A 19,558-nucleotide genomic window follows, 5' to 3' on the forward strand; every position below is an offset into this window, starting at 1 on the left:
ATTAGTGCTGGATTTTTTTTGGAGGGAGGTGATGTTTGATGAGACATGATGCTCACACATTGGGGAGGTGGGGGTACAGTTTGTCATTTTTGCCATAGATGACCATGTCCCAGGTGACTTTAACAAGGTGTGGCTGTGGATGTGGTATACTTGGATTCTGCAAAAGCATTTGCCACAGTTCCCCACACATGGCTCATGTGTAAGGTAAAGTCTACAGGCTTGGAAATATCAGTTTGTATATGGATATAAAACTGGCTAAAAGACAGAGTAGTGGTTAATAATTCTTACTCTGTATGGTCTATGGTTATCAGTGGTGTACCCCAAGGTTCAGTGCTGGGACCCTTACTTTTTAATATCTTTATAAATGATATAGGGTCTGGAATTAAAAGTACCATTTCAGTCTTTGCAGATGACACCAAACTATGCAGTAGAATAACGTCCTTACAGGATGTCTCCAATTTACAGGCCAACCTCAATGCACTGTAATTGTGCAACTATGTGGCAGATGAGGTTTAATGTTGATAAATGTAAAGTTTTGCACTTGGGGGCTAAGAATATGCATGCATCATACTTACTAGGGGGAGTACAACTGGGGGAATCCATAGTGGAGAAGGATCTGGGGGTTTTGGTAGATCATAAGCTCAATAATACCATGCAATGCCAAGCTGCGGTTTCCAAAGCGAGCAAAGTCCTTTCTTGCATTAAGAGAGGCATGGACTCGAGAGAGAGAGTTATCATTTTACCCCTGTACAAATCATTAGTAAGACCTCATCTGGAATATGCAGTTCAGTTTTGGGCATCAGTTCTTAAAAAGGATATTGGGGAACTGGAGAAAGTGCAGAGAAGGGCAACCAAAGTGATAAGAGGCATGGAGGAGCTCAGCTATGAGGAAAGATTAGAGGAACTGAATTTATTCTCTCTTGAGAAGAGGCGATTAAGGGGGGGTATGATCACCATGTATAAATATATAAGGGGTCCATATAGTGAACTTGGTGTTGAGTTATTCACTTTACAGTCAACACTGAGGAGAAGGGGGCACACTTTACGTCTAGAGCAAAAGAGATTTCATCTCCAAATACGGAAAGGTTTCTTCACAAGAGAGCTGTGCAAATGCGGAACAGACTCCCTCCAGAGGTGGTCCTGGCCAGCTCAGTAGATTGCTTTAAGAAAGGCCTGGATTCTTTCCTAAATGCACACAATATAACTGGGTAATAACATTTATATGTAAAGTTGATACAGGGAAAATCCGATTGCCTCTTGGGGGTCAGGAAGGAATTTTTTCCCCTGCTGTAGCAAATTTTATCATGCTTTGCTGGGGTTTTTCGCCTTCCTCTGGATCAACTGTGGGTATAGGATTGGGTATATGGGACTGTTCGATATTATTTTGTATTTATTTATTTATTTTTATGATTGAACTAGATGGACGTGTGTCTTTTTTCAACCTGACTAACTATGTAACTATCTAAGGTGAAACTCTTATCAAGGAAGAAATAATAGGATACATTATATATATAGTGCATAGCCCAGTTTGATCTTCTGGTATGTTTGAATATGCTATTTTTTATCTTTAAAGTGTTTGTTACCCCGACATTTCATATTCCTAATATGTGCCTGCTGTACCATGTACTTGTATGAGAATCTACCCTGTTCTCTTTGTATTGCGTCCTTTGTGTGAAATCCCTGGTGTTCCTGCCAGGCCCTCTGCTTTCCTGTTACAAACTGACCACACTAAGCAGGAGAACACACTGTGCTCAGTTCTCTATCTATGCTGGGAACTTAGCCTGCTCTCCTCCATTGATCAGACTTGTCCTGACTTGCCCCCCCCCCCCCCCCCCGCACAGCCATTCACTGGGAAACTCAGTGTGCTACTGTTTCTCCTCCCCCAGCTCTTATGCAGATGACAGAGGGAGTGTGATCACTTATAAAAAAGGGGGAAAAATATATTTATAATGTTTTCTTTATATATATATCTATATGCAAATGTTTTTCCTTTCATTTCTATTTTAAACTGAATAGGCTGTTTTACAAGGTGATCGTTTACAAGCACTTTAATAATTTAAAGAATATGCCATTTTTATAATGCCAAAGCCAAATATATATATATTTTTAAAGAAGGACAAGAATTTTGTCCTTAAACAAATGCCAACCAACACATATGCCAAAAAACACATATGCCAATTGTAAAAAAAAATATATATTTTGATTGCACAAAAGTTCATGTTAAAATTAAGAGCAAAGTACAGAAGAGCAAAGTTAAGAATATTATCAAATCTAACCACACCTCTTAGTCCATACCCCAAAATGTGTCTTAGGTTAACCTCATCACAATGAGAATCTTATTTTTACATTTTCATATAAGACATTGCATTATGGTATTAAAGTGTCTGATACGTGACCTTTGTTTATTCTATCAGCAGTCTTACTATTTGAATAGTCTTCCAAATGTGTAGGGGTAAGCAAAACCTATTTATGAGTTGGGTGATTTTTTGAAAGCAGTAAGCCAATGCATGGATTAACATCTATACTTATATGCTCTATAAATAATTTAGACAACCATGAGATATGGGAGATGCTAGTACATAGACTCATACATGAAAAATAAGGTCCATATGCTTGCTATTTATTTTATATGCTCATTTTATCATTGACACTAAGCTTAACTTTTAGCCTGCACCATACAACTAAAGTGACCCCTAAAACAATCCTTATCAGGGCCAAATGGCCAAATTAATGATGTTGAAATCCTATATTATCGCTCTCATGTAATCCCTATGCATTTTATACCCTGTCCTCCACTTTGCTCCTATCCAGACTCACTCTATCCGATGCTGTTTAAATCTGTTATGTACTTTAAAACAAAACAACATCACAAAAAAAAGAGGTGCATCCAAAAGTTGAGTTATGACAAAGTATGATCTAAACATTAGGATAATGCTGACTTCCCTGGGGAAGTGTAATACGTTTGCGAGAACTTGCATAAAATGAAAAGCCAACCAACAGAAATAAGATCAGGCCGTATGATTTAAATATGTTTCTCCTTATTGTTGGAAATCATTAAAATAAGCATAAACATTTGTGTGCAGAATCAGGTGATGATTGGGTTGTACTCGTCTCAAGGGGCTCAGGATAACAGCTAATGCACCTGCCACCTAATTCAGTCTAAAACCTGACAGTTTCTAGGAGTGGGGCAGCATAATGAAGTTCATTCAGCCTGTCACCAAAGTCAATAACTTATCCTCAACTGCTTTTGTTTCATCCGATGTTGTGCCTCTGATGGGACAGAGGTACTTATTCAAGAGAAATTTATTTTCAATTGCAACCCCTAATACCACTGGCACATGCCTGTCTTTAACAGAAGCTTTGGCTCAGGGCTAAACTATTGTTGAAGTTACTATCTATTGTATGGGGCCTTTGATCTGACAAAGCCGCTTAACAAGCTGGTTAAGGACTGTTTCAGATAACAGGTGTGTCCTTTGAGGACATGTAGACATTTTTCAAGCAGTCTACAAGGCAAAGTCAATAAGCAACTGCATATGTGCGCTTATTTAGGGGTGATTTATGAGAGCCAGAATTTAGCCAGACACACAATAGATGCTAAGGGTTTTCTGCCTGGGAGTCTGTAGATCTGATTATCTGCCTATTCACATGCATATATTACATATAGAGAGAAATAAATATGTGCATGTTACTTAAAGAGCGGATATATGTGGCTTGGCTTTTGTAAGATTTGATGACAAATTAATGAACTTGTATGATAACTGAAGTTTTCCATGGAGCAAAATTACTCCCTGAAATCCTTAAATATTAAAGTGTTACTAAGCCCAGGGAACCTGCATTCATTATATATGGTCTCCCACAGTACACAGAACATGGAAATGCAATTATTTTAGTAAACATAAACTGCTATATACCTTTTCTCTTCAGCACTATATAGCAGTCTTGTGACTTCTATCAGTGTCTGGCCGAGCACTGGTTAAAGCTTGTAGGAGGAGTTCTCATTCTCCTCTGACTGTCCTATGAGGCTGCATGACCCCTGGCTTTCTGTCTGGACAGTGCTGATTGGCCCTGTGCTGATCACATGCACCCTCCCAAAAAAAAAAAAAAAAAACAACTTTCTAGCAAACAGAGTGCCCTCTGTACTATTAGGAGATGGATTGGGGACTGTGGAAGAAGGGGAAGATCAGAGAAGACAGGATCAAACAGCCCTTTTACACAATGCGCAATTTCCACAGTGAGTTTAACAAGCATGCTTTACTGCATATACAGACTGATTTTACTGCTTACTGTGGGTTTGGTAACACTTTAAGGCTATTTACCTTAATTTTTTCCAGCATGCTGATTTTTTTTTTTGCAGAGAGTTGCTTGAATTGAGAGTTGCTTGAATTATATGATATCAAAGAATGTTATTGTATACATATTATATGTATGTGCATATTTACGAAAAGGCAGTGAGAAAGTATCTGCTGCTTTCCAAAGAGCCAGTTGAAAACAATGGCAGGTCATCGTTAAAATCATATTTTTCACATTAAACAGTTAGAAAACATACTGTTTATTAAAGAGGAACTGCAGTCTGCTCACATGATTTGTAATAAAAACATCTTTGCCATTCGGAAGCTTTCCTCCAACCACTTTGCATATTATTCTATACAGGAGGTCCCCAGGTTACGAACAAGATAGGGGCTGTAGGTTTGTTCTTAAGTCGAATTTGTTTGTAAGTCGGAACAGTACCTTTTTTAAGTGCAAATCTAGTCTCAGAGACAGGATGTAAACCCAAATCAACAGAGAAAGGCAACCGGATGGCAGGGGCGGCATGGTTTGTTCAAATATGTTTTGTTTCTCTTATTTTTTTACTTTATCACTTTTTTTTATTTTTATTTATTTGTAGCTTGTCTTTTACTTTTTTTTATTTTTGTATAATTTTCTTATTTTTAATAATATTTTTCTCATTCTTTACTTTTTTTAATTACTTTTTTTATTTTATTAATTTAATTATTACTGTATTTCTTATTTTTATTTTTTTTATCAATTTTTTTTTCACTTAACTTTATTGCTATCACACAGGAGAAAACAATTCCCTGTGTGATAGCAATTGGAGGTGACAGGTTCTCTTTATTGACCCTGTCACCTCCAAAACAGGAGTCCAGGAGCACAGCTGAGCACAGCTCTCCCCTCACTGTTTTCATGGCGGCAGCGAGAGGTACACTGTATGGCACAGCAGGGAGATGGATGGTGAAAGTCCGAGGCCAGGCAGGCCGGCCGCGGTGCACCTCGGCGGGGCAGCGGCGCAGGAAAGACCGGGGATCCTGGAGGCTTCGTAGGCCGCACTAGGCCGGACAAGGCCTCGGCCGCGACGGGCAGTTTTAGCGGCCTGGCAGGCCACCGGACCATACCAGGCCTGTGGATGGGCAGGCAGGATGACGAAGGGGGGCCCACAGCCAAGCCAGGAACGGAGGAAAGGCTCACTCCAGCAAGGAGAGGAAGATTCGGCCAGCAGTGACGTCATTCGGGCCCCGTTCGTAAGTAGGAGTTGTTCGCAACTCGGATGTTCGTAAGTCGGGGACCCCCTGTATATACGGTGATTCTGTACTTGCCAAATATGCTGCAGAAATCTCCCTCTACTGAGTCTGGCTGCAACCATTTTAACTGTGGGCAGCTGAAACTTCCTGCATTTACACAGACACACAGAGGCACACCTCCAGCTCTGCAGCTCTCATTGGCCCTCCTAAAACTCATCCCCCCCTCTCTTCCTGGCAAACTCTCACAAACGCGAGATAGAGAGCTGTGAGTGATGTCATAAGCCCAGGCTTTTTACCATACAAGAAACAGGAAGTGGGCTTTATAAGGTATTGGCAGAAAAAAATGATGTTTTACTATCTAAAGTTAAAACAACAAGGGCAGAAGATTTAATAGATGGAAAGTTGAAAAAATTACTGAAGGTCCGCTTTAACATGGTATTAAACCTTATAAATTGCAGCTTACCAATTCTTAAAGTGTCATTAAACCCACAACAGTAAAATCAGTATATGCAGTAAAGCATGCTTGTTATACTCACTGTGGAACCCAAGGGGGTTAATCATCAGCATCATGTAAAAAGGCTGTTTGATCTTGTCTTCTCTGATCCCCCCTTTTTCACTGTCCCCTGATAATTTCCTGATAACACAGAGTCTATGGAGTTAGACTGCACATGCTCAGTGGCTGACTGGCTGGTGTCATAATTGATGACATGTTTGGCACAATGGCAACTGCAGATCAAAAAGAGGCTTAGATTGGCTGTAAAAGATAGGAGGGTTTAGTTCTGGAGACTTGCATGAGAGTGCAGATATGAAATCCCTAAACCTGTTCAGAAAATTGTACAACTTCAGTTTGCAAGGTGCAGTCCTTGTTTGCTGTGCATTTTGAACATCCAAATAATGTTACTTGATGTAGTTTTGGTACTTCGTGAAATATGCAATTAAAATTGATAAGAGTGCTTTGATAGGCCCAAAAACATTTGAGAAATCACATTTTATGCACATCGCTGCTTAGCTGACACATGTTTGGATGTTTAAGTGTATGCTCCATAGGCAATCACATCCAAAGTATGTACACTGAAGCCTGTGCTCAGGTACCCACACATATTACAGGCACACACATTGCAGGCACATAGAAAATATAGCGAAGATACAATTGTTTGTTGCATTGCATGGAGTTATTGACATCCAATCTCCAAGTACACACCCACAGGGGGGATATTTGAAATGGAAGAATTGCCAACTGAGCTCATTTTGATTCTCTTGAATATCAACATTAAACCCTATATGGTCTTCCAAGAATAAATCTGCATGTGTTAAAGAAAACCTTTAAAAAATTGACAATTTACCTGTATTTTTGAATAATTCAGTAAAAAAAAAAAATAGATAGATAGATAGAAAGGTGAGGTTGATTTACTAAGGCCCAGTTCACATTATTACATTGTGGGAACATTCCCATACACATTACTATAACAGAAGGCACCACTTGCCACTGTTGGTGGTGGGATGCAGTGCCATTCATTCTGAGTACCACCCCAATGAGCTGTGCAGAAGGAGGTGTGCTGCACCTTAGTGTGACATATGGTAATGCATTAAAGTGCAAAAAAAAATCCTGCATACTGACATCTATGGCCGCAGCATCGTTGTGAGACTGCAACATCATTGTGATGCTGCAGCTGTCTCCTGCCAGCTCTAAGCCTGAGAAATGCGGGCTCATATGACCACTGATCGCTCAGTGCTCGGTCTGACCAGAGCAAAGAGTGGTGCCTGTCAGTCACCACTCTACTCTGTCCCTCCAGCACTCACTGGAGCATTGGGCTGGAGGGAGGGCGGGAGTGGCTGTCTCATGCTCTCAGTGGCTCATTGAGAGGCTGAGCCAGCTGCCAATTAGACATCTGAGTGGATCCCAATGTTATGCTTGGGATCCTTCCAGAGCAGTAGCGGCTGGTGCTCAAAATTTTTGGGGAGCGCAAACAAACTGAAAAATTCTGAAAAAAAACCCCCATTAATTGCAGCCTCACTGTGCCATCAAACGCAGCCACTGTGCCCATCAAACTCAGCCACTGTGCCCATCAAACGCAGCCACTGTGCCCATCAAATGCAGCCACTGTGCCATTAAACGCAGCCACTGTGCCCATCAAACGCAGCCACTGTGCCATCAAACGCAGCCACTGTGCCCATCAATTGCCGCCACTGTACCATCAAACACAGCCACTGTGCCCATAAATTGCTGCCACTGTGCCAAACGCAGCCACTGTGCCCATCTAATGCAGCCTCACACGCAACTATATGTGCACAGGCATGATTTTAAATGCCTGTGCATATGAACGTAAAATTTTATATGTTAAAAAAAAAAAAAAAACATGCACAAGTAAACTCATAGCAAAGCAACCCTTACTGCTCATATTTAGCACTGTCTGTGTGTGAAAATCTCCTGTGTATAAAAATCTCCTCTTTGATTACTGCTGTTTGCCCTTAAACCAAACATGGAACAAAACTAGTACAATGTGTGTAGCCAGGTTGAGCTATAATCAATCCCTTTCTTCAGAGCTCTTTATTTACATTGATTTTTCCAGTTGATTTTCCTTCCTGCTCTATCCTTCACCCACACAATCCCTTTTATATACAGCAAACAGTGAAGCTGGTCAGTCTCTGGTCCTACCTTCACATACTGTCCTCTGTATGATGTGTCAGTCCGCTTCTCACCATCCAACACACTTCAATAGGCAGCTCCTCTATCCCCAGACTAGGAGCTGTACACTCACTATGCTTCCTGGTCTGAGTCACGTGGTGTGCACATCAATCCCAGCATGCTCCGCTCCGCTTAAACAAGGCAGCTCCTGCCTGTAGTATACTACAGGCGGAACCCGATCGGCAATTTGGATTGCGCCTCAAGGCGGGTTAAAAGCGCCACGTCTGCAATCTTGTGATTGCATTGACGTGGTGCTTCCCATAGTGCACTGTGTCCGGCGCCTGAACACAGTGCACTTAGTTAAAAGACATTTTTTTTTTCTTAAAGGGGCCGTTTAAAAAAAAAAAATTTTTTTTTTTAATTTTTTTTTTTGTGACTACAGGAGGGGGGGAGGCGCTCGAGCGCCCCCTATGGCCAGACCGCCACTGTTCCAGAGCCTGGAGCAGTTCTGTGATGCTTTAGCCTACTGTCGGCTGATTCTGGGTCACAGGAGTGCAAAAGTAAATGCATTCCTGTGACCCAGAACAGAAGTATGGCCAAAAAAGGTTTGGCCATACTTCTCTTTAGCTAGGTGAAAATTAACTTTGGAATGGAAACATGCTCTACTTCTTTAGTAAATCAACCCCGATGTTTGAGATAAGATAGATCAACCTTTTTTTACCCCAGTGGAAACCCCAAAATAATTTTCAGGCCCTGTGGAACCATTTCTAAAACCAATTAATCGGTGGTCAATAGGATAAATGCCCCTTATATCTGTGATCCGTAGGTAGAATGTAATATACGTGACCACAGCGCTGTCTTTTATCCTAAACAAACTTTTAAAACAATATTTACAATGTGACCATGATATCTTTAAACAAACATACTAGTGCAAATGAAACTCATAACATAACAAAAGTATCCATCAATTGGCAATGTGCCACAATCTTCATAAAGTACAGTCCGTGCTCGTAAAATCTTGATGCAAGTAGTGCAGATGTGCTACCCTTCTTCTGTGCCCCTACTTACCAACTCTAGGTGGGTTAAGCACCTTAATATGATTTATAAGTGGTTCCTCAAACATCCCAGCAAGCCAATGAAAATCAGCTCCACATGGATTAAGCGCAATAATATGATTTATCAATGGTTCCTAAAGCCAGTGAATATCTTGAACAGGTTTAGCATGGAGGAGATGAGAAAGTATCCATAGTGTGAATCTGTTTATTTTATTTAAAAATGTATTAAAACAATGGCTATTCAACTCTAATTTCTTACATTTCTTCGACTCGACCCCCCTCCCATTTTCCCTTTTCCCTGCTTCCTCCCGACCAATATCCCAGGCTGAAGCTCCATTCCAGGTACTCTCTGCTCACCTGGTGGGTCTGGCTGGACTGCGCCTGCTGCATTGACTGCGGGGTTTTCGAACTGGCCAGCAGGTGCTGTTGAAGATCCACTTTAATGACAGTTAAAAAGATATTTTTTTGTCATGTTGCTGCCTTTGCCAAGCGGTGTTGGTCCTGAAAATATGAAGACACCTTCAAACAGCTGGTCCATCAGCCGCAACTCGAGGAACCCCTAGCAACCTCTGGAGGAAACCCTGGTAGAGAATGGCTAAGATAGATAGATAGATAGATAGATAGATAGATAGATAGATAGATAGATAGATAGATAGATAGATAGATAGATAGATAGATAGATAGTGCCTTGAAAAAGTATTCATACACATTTTTTTCACACATTTTGTCATGTTACAACCAAAAATGTAAATGTATTTTATTGGGATTTTATGTGATAGACCAACACAAAGCGGAACATAATTGTGGAGTGGAAGGAAAATGATAAATAGTTTTCAATATTTTTTAAGAATCAATATCTTAAAAATGCGGCCTGCATTTGTATTCAGCCCCCTTGAGTCAATAATTTGTAGAACCACGTTTTGCTGCAATTACAGCTGCAAGTCTTTTTGGGTATGTCTCTACCAGCTTTGCACATCTAGAGAGTCACATTTTTGCCCATTCTTATTTGGAAAAAAGCTCAAGCTCTGTCAGATTGGATGGAGAGCATCTGTGAGCAGCAATTCCAAAGTCTTGCCACAGATTCTCAATTGGATTCAGGTCTGGACTTTGACTGGGCCATTCTAACACATGAATATGCTTTGATCTAAACCATTCCATTGTAGCTCTGGCTGTATGTTTGGGGTCGTTGTCCTGTTGAAAGGTGAACCCCTGCCCCAGTCTTAAGTCTTTTGCAGACTCTAACAGGTTTTCTCCTAAGATTGCCCTGTATTTGGCTCCATCCATCTTCCTATCATCTCTGACCAGCTTCCCTGTCCCTGCTGAAGAAAAGCATCCCCACAACATGATGCTGCCACCACCATGTTTCACAGTGGGGATGGTGTGTACAGGGCAATGTGCAGTGTTCGTTTTCTGCCACACATAGCGTTTTGCTTGTAGGCTAAAAAGTAAAATTTTGGTCTCATCTGACCAGAGCACCTTATTCCACATGTTTGTTGTGTCCTCCACATGGCTTCTCCCTAATTGCAAACGAGACTTCTTTTGGCTTTATTTCAACAATGGCTTTCTTCTTGCCACTCTTCCATAAAGGCCAGATTTGTGGAGTGCATGACTTAAGCCTCGTACTCACGATCAGATTGTGTGATGACAGACTGTTGGCCTAAAATCCAACCCTTTGTACACTCGATCGGACAATTGTTGTCGGATTTTCCACGGACAAATGTTGGATGGCAGGCTTATACAATTTCCACGGACAACGGTCTGTTGTCAAATTTTCCAATCGTGTGTACACATGTCCGTCAGACAAAAGTCCAAAGTACAAGCATGCTCGGAAGCAAGGATGAGGCAGAAGCGGTCGGTCTTGTAAACTAGTGTTCGTAATGGAGAATTAACATTCATGACGCAGCAAATTATGAAATCTCAAAATGCAGCGCACATTCTCTTCTTCTTTAATGGGATAATAATGAAGCTGCTTTGCTGGTGATGCTGATGGAGTTATGGCGAACACATTTTCAAAGGCTTTTTTTTTCTAGTGATATCAAGAATGACATTATTATGCTTGTTATATATTTTTTTTTTTTTTTTGGTGCAAGTTACCACAACACCATTATCTCGTAGTTTTTAAGATCAAAGATACAACTATGTTGGTGTCCCTTGTCAATTTTACATTGTATTTTTTTAAATGTATCTGCCTACTCCCAAAATGTCATTTGAAGTAAAGCACATAGCCAAGTATTATTCTCCACAATTTTTTTATTGTGCATTAAAAAAAGAAAACAAATAAAATTAGACATGCTATCTGCCAATAGAACTTAACCAAAAAGTGCATTCTATGCATCCAAAAATATAGAAAATATACCAAATCAAATCATTATTCAACCAAAAAATAAAATAAAAGCCTCATGTATGTGTCCTGCTTCTTAATATAGGGGGTCAACAATGCCAAGAGTTGGTGAAAGCAGGGGTCCTTCATCCAGAGATATTTCCAAAAATCATCCAGATTATTCTCCTGGAGCTCCCACAGCAAAGGCATATGACATAATTGGCCACGATTAATAAAGCAACCAATTTTTGTTCCAAAAAATCCTCCTCCTCCTATTCCTGGACTGGACTTTGGTCAAAGCAATAACTCCAAGCCAATAATAAATAACATGTTATCTCCTCTAATTCCACAACATGGCTGGTTGACGAACGGCCATTCAGAAACTAACTGAAAAGCACAAAATGAAAAGTGCGAATCAACACTCACCAAACTTCTACTAACAGGAAATTTGCAGAAGGAGCCCAAAGGGTGGCGCATGACAATTGAACTTCCTCTTTGTAGTCTCGTAGCACATCTAATACGTCACTAGGTTTGTGTTTGTTGGCCGACAATTCCCTGCTGTTTGTATGCAAGACTAGATCCTGGCCAATGCCCTTTGGACAAAAGTCTGACGTTTTGTCTGCGGAAAATCCAATCGTGTGTAGGAGGCTTAATAGTTGTTCTGTGGACAGTTTCTCCCACCTGAGCTATGGATCTCTGCAGCTCCATCAGAGTTTACCATGGGCCTCTTTGCTGCTTTTATGATTAATGCTCTCCTTGCCTGGCTTGTCAGTTTAGGTGGACGACCATGTCTTGTTAGGTTTTCTTTCCATTTTCAGATGATGGATTGATCTATGCTCTTTAAGATGTTCAAAGCTTGGGATATTTTTTTTATGACCTCACCCTGCTTTAAACTTCTCCACAATGTTATCCCTGACCTGTCTGGTGTGTTCCTTGGCCTTCATGATGCTGTTTGTTCACTAAGGTACTCTAACAAACCTCTGAGGGCTTCACAGAACAGCTGTATTTATACTGAGATTAAATTACACACAGGTGGACTCTATTTACTAATTAGGTGACTTCTGAAGGCAATTGGTTCCACTAGATTTTAGTTAGGGGCATCAGAGTAAAGGGGGCTGAATACAAATGCACGCCACGCTTTTCTGATATTTATTTGTAAAACATTTTGAAAACCATTTCTCATTTTCCTTCCACTTCACATTTATGTGCCACTTTGTGTTGGCCTATCACATAAAATTCCAATAAAATACATTTACGTTTTTGGTTGTAACATGACAAAATGTAGAGAATTTCAAGGGGTATGAATACTTTTTCGAGGCACTGTAGATAGATTTTGGAAAGATAGATATGTTTGAGGTAGATATTCTTTACATAGATACAGAAAGACAAAACAAGGTAGGCAGAAAGATAAATAAATATTTCCCATAGAAGTTTTTCACAGAGTTATAAAACCCTGTGGTCCAGTAGAATTCCTCTCTGAGCTCCCACCACCTCCAGCACTGTGCAGCTCGGACAAATTAGAACAGTCGGATCGGGCTGCAGACTGCATCAGTATGAACTAGCTTTACTAATGTTGTAATGTAATGCATGACACAATCAAACGTCCCTTGTACTGTACACATCATCCAAATCTCTTCACTTGATTTTAAACAGTCTATAATAGTTATATTACACAATCTATAATAGTTATACATATTTATAATATACAGTCTATAATAATTATAATACACCGTCTATAAAAGTTTTATATATCTATATAATTTAGTCTATAATAGTTATAATACCCAATCACCAATACTTTTACATATTTATAAAATTGAGTCTATCATAGTTCAAATACACAATCTATAATAGTTTGACGTATCTATAATATTACAGTCTATAATAGTTATAATACACAATCTATAATAGTTATAATACACAAGCTATAATAGTTTTACATATCTATAGATATACAGTCTATAATAGTTATAATACCCAATCTATAATACTTTTATATATCTATAAAATTGAGTCTGTAATAATTCAAATACACAATCTATAATAGTTTGACATATCTATAATATTACAGTCTATAATAGTTATAATACACAATCTATAATAGTTATAATACACAAGCTATAATAGTTTTACATATCTATAATATACAGTCTATACTAGTTATAATACACAGTCTATAATAGTTTTCTGTTCTGTCGAATACAGCCCAGCATTATGTCATGTCTTCTGCTGAATCTTCTGTATCATACTCATAGATGGGTACTGGGAGTGCTGCGATGGCTGCTGTATACACTTCCCAAATTTTCAGGATTTTGTTTGCAATGTAACATTTAACAAACTGTTTAGCAAAGAGAATGGAAAGACTTGTATCGCTTCTGAAAGAGATACAGCCTTTCCACAAACCCTGTCCTACATTTTTACATGTACTAAACTAAAGCAAAGATCTTACATTTCGAATTTAGACCAACTGTAAAGAAACTTACTTTAAATGATCCTAGTATTATATATTATATGTGTGTATTACCTGATCCACAACACATGGAGATAGAGATAATGGGAAATATTATTATTATTATTATTCTATTAAAAGAACTTTCAGTGAGTTTGTCTTATCGTTTCCTCAACTTAGAAAACTAACACTTTTTAAAGATTGAAATTGCAGCCACTTGATCCTTATCATTGTGTTAAAGTTTTGAGATTTCGGCCTAATATGTTTGTAAGCAAATGCATTAGCCCATGCTAAGGTTTGGGGAACTGCCAGATAAACCATTTTTAATACATCCAGGTTGATCTACTAAAAAAAGTTAAGAATCCTCACAAAAATTGCGCCTATGTTCACTTCAGTTATAAGTTTTGTGCAGATGAAATAAACAAACAGGAATTTGCTTTTCACATGATTAGATAATTGAAAATGTATTTATTCTGTGAGGATTTATTATGTCATGTATTATTTATGTTCCTGATATTATTATTATTATTTTTATTATTATTATTATTATTATTATTATATATTTTATTCAATGTATTGAGTGAAGATTATCCAGTCCTTCAGTAAATCAGCCTCGGTGTAAGAATTTGTAAATATTGGCAAAGCTGTTACAAATGCCTTTTTTTCCTGGGTCTATATTATTTTTTATTATTATTTTATTATGATTAAATTATGAAAATATTTTATTCATGTTCGTGAGTGAGGATTTTCCACTCCTCAGCCTCAGTGTAAAGATTTGTAAATATTGGCAAAGCTGTTACATATTGTATTCATTTTTATTTTTCTGGGTCTATATACATCTAAAATGCATCATTTCTGTTTGACTGAAATCAGATCTTGTGACTTTAAAGTAACCTACACCTCGACCTTTCATTATTTTTGTTTTAAAATCTCATAGATGATCGTTATGAAGAGAAACTGATTTCACTCAAATTTTATTATGAATCTTGATAAGGGCATTTCAACTGAATATGCAAAAAAGTTGTTTATTCTAAACGATTATATCAAATTAAATAAATATATTTTATTATAGCTATATCTGCAGAGATGTCAACCCAGGAAATGTAACATTGTGGAATGTTTAATGTAGCATATGTGAAATTATGAGATGGAATTCATTGTTTTGTATGGTATGGTATGGTATGGTATATATATATATATATATATATATATATATATATATATATATATATATATATATATATATAACCATACCATACAAAACAATGAATTCCATCTCATAATTTCACATATGCTACATTAAACATATATATATATATATATATATATATATATATATATATATATATATATATATATATATATATACGTGTGTGTGTGTATGTATATATATATATATATATATATGACCTAGTATTATTTTTGTAAGTGGAAAGTTACGGATCATATATCACTTGGATCGTAAGGTAGTTGGGAAAGGCACCCCAGAGCCATTTATCAGGTTCAGACCACAAATGATGACTACCTGTGCAGATCAAATAGCACTGCGCCTCACCAGGTTCCCATATCTAAAAATCTAAGCTCCTGGCTTCTCTCATCATCTATCACAAGTGCTGGATGTATCATTAACAGAGGACACCGAACCATTTGCTTTTAGTAGAGGCTAGCTCATTTACACAAGTGAAGGGACCACCATCTCTAAATGGTGGGAAAGGTCTCTGGTGGCCTTTGTGATGGTGCTTAGGTGGCTTTATACCTCCTGGGCTTTTAGGTGAAATCACACATTTGAATGCTCATTTTAATGACCCATTACCCTCCCAAATAGAAATGGAAATGTAGTTTGTGTTCCCTAACTCGGTGACAGATCATAAAATGTAAACTTGTGATGATGGGTAATATATGCCATGTAAGACTGTCTTCACACACTGAGAATCTCCACCTGAAATCAAATACTAGGTGCCCCTGGCTGTCAGTTTAGTGGAGGGGGGTCATCACACTTCCTATGACTACAACTGTGTTCATAAGATAGTGGTCGTACAAATATTGATCCCACTGGATATCATGTTTATCACTCTACATCAAGCTTGTCCAAGAGAAGTAAATCAGATAAATATTAACTTAGGAAGAACCATGTAATCAATAATATTTTACCAAAAAAGTGAGATGTGTGACGTCAGCGTTTATATGGTGATATGTATAAATGATAAATGCTTTCTGTGGGGTTTTTTTCTGTGTGATCGGTGGGCTCTGCTTGACATACTGACGTTTAGAAGGGGAACAGTTTAGGGTTCCCCTAAACAGAGAAGATGAGACTGATTTATTAAAGGAGTTAAGAAACTAAACTCAAAAAAGAGTGCAGGTCCCTGTTCCAAATATTGATCCCACTGGAAATCATCTCTGTCATTCTACAACAAATCAGACCTGTCCAAGAAAACTATTTTAGATCAATATTACCTTCAGGACTATTTTTACAATTGTAAAAAGTGAGATGTGTGACGTCAGTGATTATATGGTAGTATGTATAAATTAGAAATACTTTCTATGGGTTCTTTTTTGTGTGGTCGATGGGCTCTGTTTTGCGTTTTGATTTTTCTTTTTTTTTTGGGGGGGGGGGGGGGGGGCAGTTTTACTGATGGAGTTGAGAAACTTTACTCACAAAAGAGTGATGCTTTACTTCAATTATCCAGTTGTGTAAAAACTAAACACATGGACAATTAAGGTATATCTTCCCATCTAAAGTGAGAAATCTCAACTTACATAATCGACCTCTGTGCTCTCATCATATGACCGATTAGGCTATTCTTAATAATTGAATTATTTGTCAGTCTTTCCTTCATCTGAGAACATGACTTCCCTGGTCTGATGTACCTTAAATCTGCACATTTTCAGATTACGTATAATATAATAATAGGATAGTATTTGCATTATAATCGTATGAAATATTCGGCGATTGACAGTTCATATGACACATTAGAAGAGCTTGTTACAATGTAGCTGCCACTTATTGGGAATATGAATTGTATAATGCATCACTCGCTAAAATGATTTATATATCACTTGATTTAAAATCATAGCTCAAATCCATTAGATTCTAAGCTCTCAGGAGCAGGGCGCTCCTAGCCCTCTTTAATAAATTGTATTGTACTATCTTCCTTTATAAATGCTGTATAATAATAATAATCTTTTATTGGATTATCATACTGTATATTAGTATGCATCATTTAATATTTATATTCGTTGCTTTTACTAGAAGTTATGCACAGTGAGGAATGCAATTCTGGATTAACATACTGTATAATTATATATCATTTTATATTTCAATTCGCTGCTTTTACTAGCAGTTATACATATTGAGGAATGAAAACAAATGCGAAGTAAAAGGAATAATGACAAAAACAAATAAGTAAATTCCAAATATGTTTTTTATTTGAAACAAAGTTGGATCATAATAAATATTTTGATACTTATCAAGAATATAAAAAATAAAGACACAAGCTCTCTTTGAGGCCTAACAAAATAGTTTGAAGCAAATGCCCAGGAACTAAATAATAACGAAAAAGGAAACAAACAAATACGACAAGATCGTTCAAATCAATGGGCAATACACGTCCATATTCGTGAGAGTAGACGATCAGCTCTGCGGTGGTGAATATTGGGACCAGTTCTCTGCATTGAAGACAAGGAGGACCTGGGCAGTCCTTAGTGACAACTTCATACTGGACACCAGTAAGGAAATATACTAAACCTGGGGACACACGCTGCTTACAGTCCAGCCTTTTTCTATAATGTACAAAGTCAATGAGACACTCCTTGGATTTCAAAGAATTCACTAATAAAAAAAAATCCTTGTTACAAGGAAAATTGCATGGTAGCCAGGCAAATGTATCCACAAGACTAGCTCCTAGCATGCATGCCTTATTTTCAGTTCTCTGGTACAAATTAAATATACAGTTATGTCATAGTCCTTCACAAATGGGATGGATAATATAGCAAACATGTCCAACATCTCACTCTATGATCTTATGATGACATCAATTGTACATACAAAACTAAAACAGCAATATTACAATTATCCAAGTTACCTTTACCTTGATGATAATTGATAACAGAACTGAGGATGGTAACTGAACAGTGGTATAGAAAATAAAAGAAGCATGCATGCAAGCAGAATTGCTTGTCTGAGTCTTCCTGCATCACCACAAATATATACGTATATATATATATTTATATTTATATATTCTTATATATGTCATTCATCTGAATGGGGAGTCTCTGTACAGCTGGCACTACTTCAGTAAGTCCTTGGCTTCTGAAGACATCCTACCCAAATGGCTTGTAAGGGCAGATAGCTGGGGTGGTGGTGGCATCTGACAGATAGTGCAGGGGCATGGGAGACCTGCCCAGTGCTGGAAGCCAGTGCCAAGGGGCATTGGAGGGGCGGAGGGGGTTTTCAGCAGTGAGTGCGCTGGTCTGATGTTGCCAATCCCTGGTAAACCGGCAGAAAGGCTAGAGGAGTTGTTGGATGCCAGTGCGGTGCCCAAGATGGGATGCACCTGGTGGACTGTGTTGGATGGGTGGACTGGGTGAGTGGCAGAATGCCCCATTGTCCCACAGTGAAATGCTGAATGGTGACCCCCATAGATCTCACCCACAAGTCTTTTCATCTCCTCCAATGAACTTGTCAGCATCAGGATATAGTTTCTGGCAAGCAGCAAGGTGGCGATTTTGGAAAGTTTCCTTACTGATGGCCCATGGGCATAGGGCATGACTTCCCTCAAGCCATCCATGGCAAGGTTCAGGTCGTGCATCCTTTTGCGCTCACGGCCATTGATTTTTAGCCTGAGCTGCTGAACGTCCTGCTCAGATAGTTGCTTCTTGATTTTGTATTTGGCGCTCTCTGCATCTCCCTTGTTGTGTCTGGAGAGGACTTCATCTGTCATCTTCTGCATGAGATCGTTCTGAGTGGAGGAGACTGAGTTGAGTAGGTTGTCCTGGTGGTGGTGATGATGATGATGGTGGTGGTGGTGACCTCTGAGATACATCTCATCCATGTCTGGAGAGGAGGCTCTGCTGGACATTGAGCTAGAGTCAGAATTCATTGTACAGAGCTTTCTGAGCTTAAATAGAGACTTCTCTTCATGCAAACTTCTCTGAAGAAGAGATCCAAATGTACAAGTCTATGGAGGGCTTTCTGAGAGCTCAGCGGTGTAGATGTGCTCCCTCCTTTCTCTGTTAGCTACAGTAGTAGTTCTCTCTCTCTTTCTCTCTTGCCTCCAGGTACCCAAGGCGAGCTGTGAATGAACTGCACAGTCAGACTGAAAAGGGGGACATTTATAGAGCTACTTCAGAGGAGACAGACAAAAGAAGCCCTCCTATCTATAATGGTCTTGTTAGGATGACGTGCTATTATTCAGGGCGGTGCGCTTTGACTGTCCCATTAAGCAAGAGGCCCTATTCATATTCATTGTGATGCCACCATGGGACATCTCAGCCATGGACCATCCGGAGCCAAGGAAACACAAAACCCTTGAGTGACAGACTCACAAGAAGCTGACCACTGCAGGGGCTTCCCTTCCTACCCCCTTCCTAATA

The 19,558-nt window shown here is 38.8% G+C and overlaps 1 protein-coding gene across 1 annotated transcript; it reads right to left on the reverse strand.

The window, feature by feature from the left end:
- Positions 1 to 17,477: 17,477 nt before the first annotated feature.
- On the reverse strand, positions 17,478 to 19,336 carry OLIG3 (oligodendrocyte transcription factor 3). Its single transcript, XM_073629137.1, has one exon. It carries the CDS (start codon positions 19,063 to 19,065, stop codon positions 18,253 to 18,255), a length of 813 nt encoding a protein of 270 aa, XP_073485238.1. The 5' UTR covers positions 19,066 to 19,336; the 3' UTR covers positions 17,478 to 18,252.
- Between the last annotated feature and the right edge of the window lie 222 nt (positions 19,337 to 19,558).

The sequence above is a fragment of the Aquarana catesbeiana genome, linkage group LG04 (assembly GCF_042186555.1).
Source record: "Aquarana catesbeiana isolate 2022-GZ linkage group LG04, ASM4218655v1, whole genome shotgun sequence".
NCBI lineage: Eukaryota > Metazoa > Chordata > Amphibia > Anura > Ranidae > Aquarana > Aquarana catesbeiana.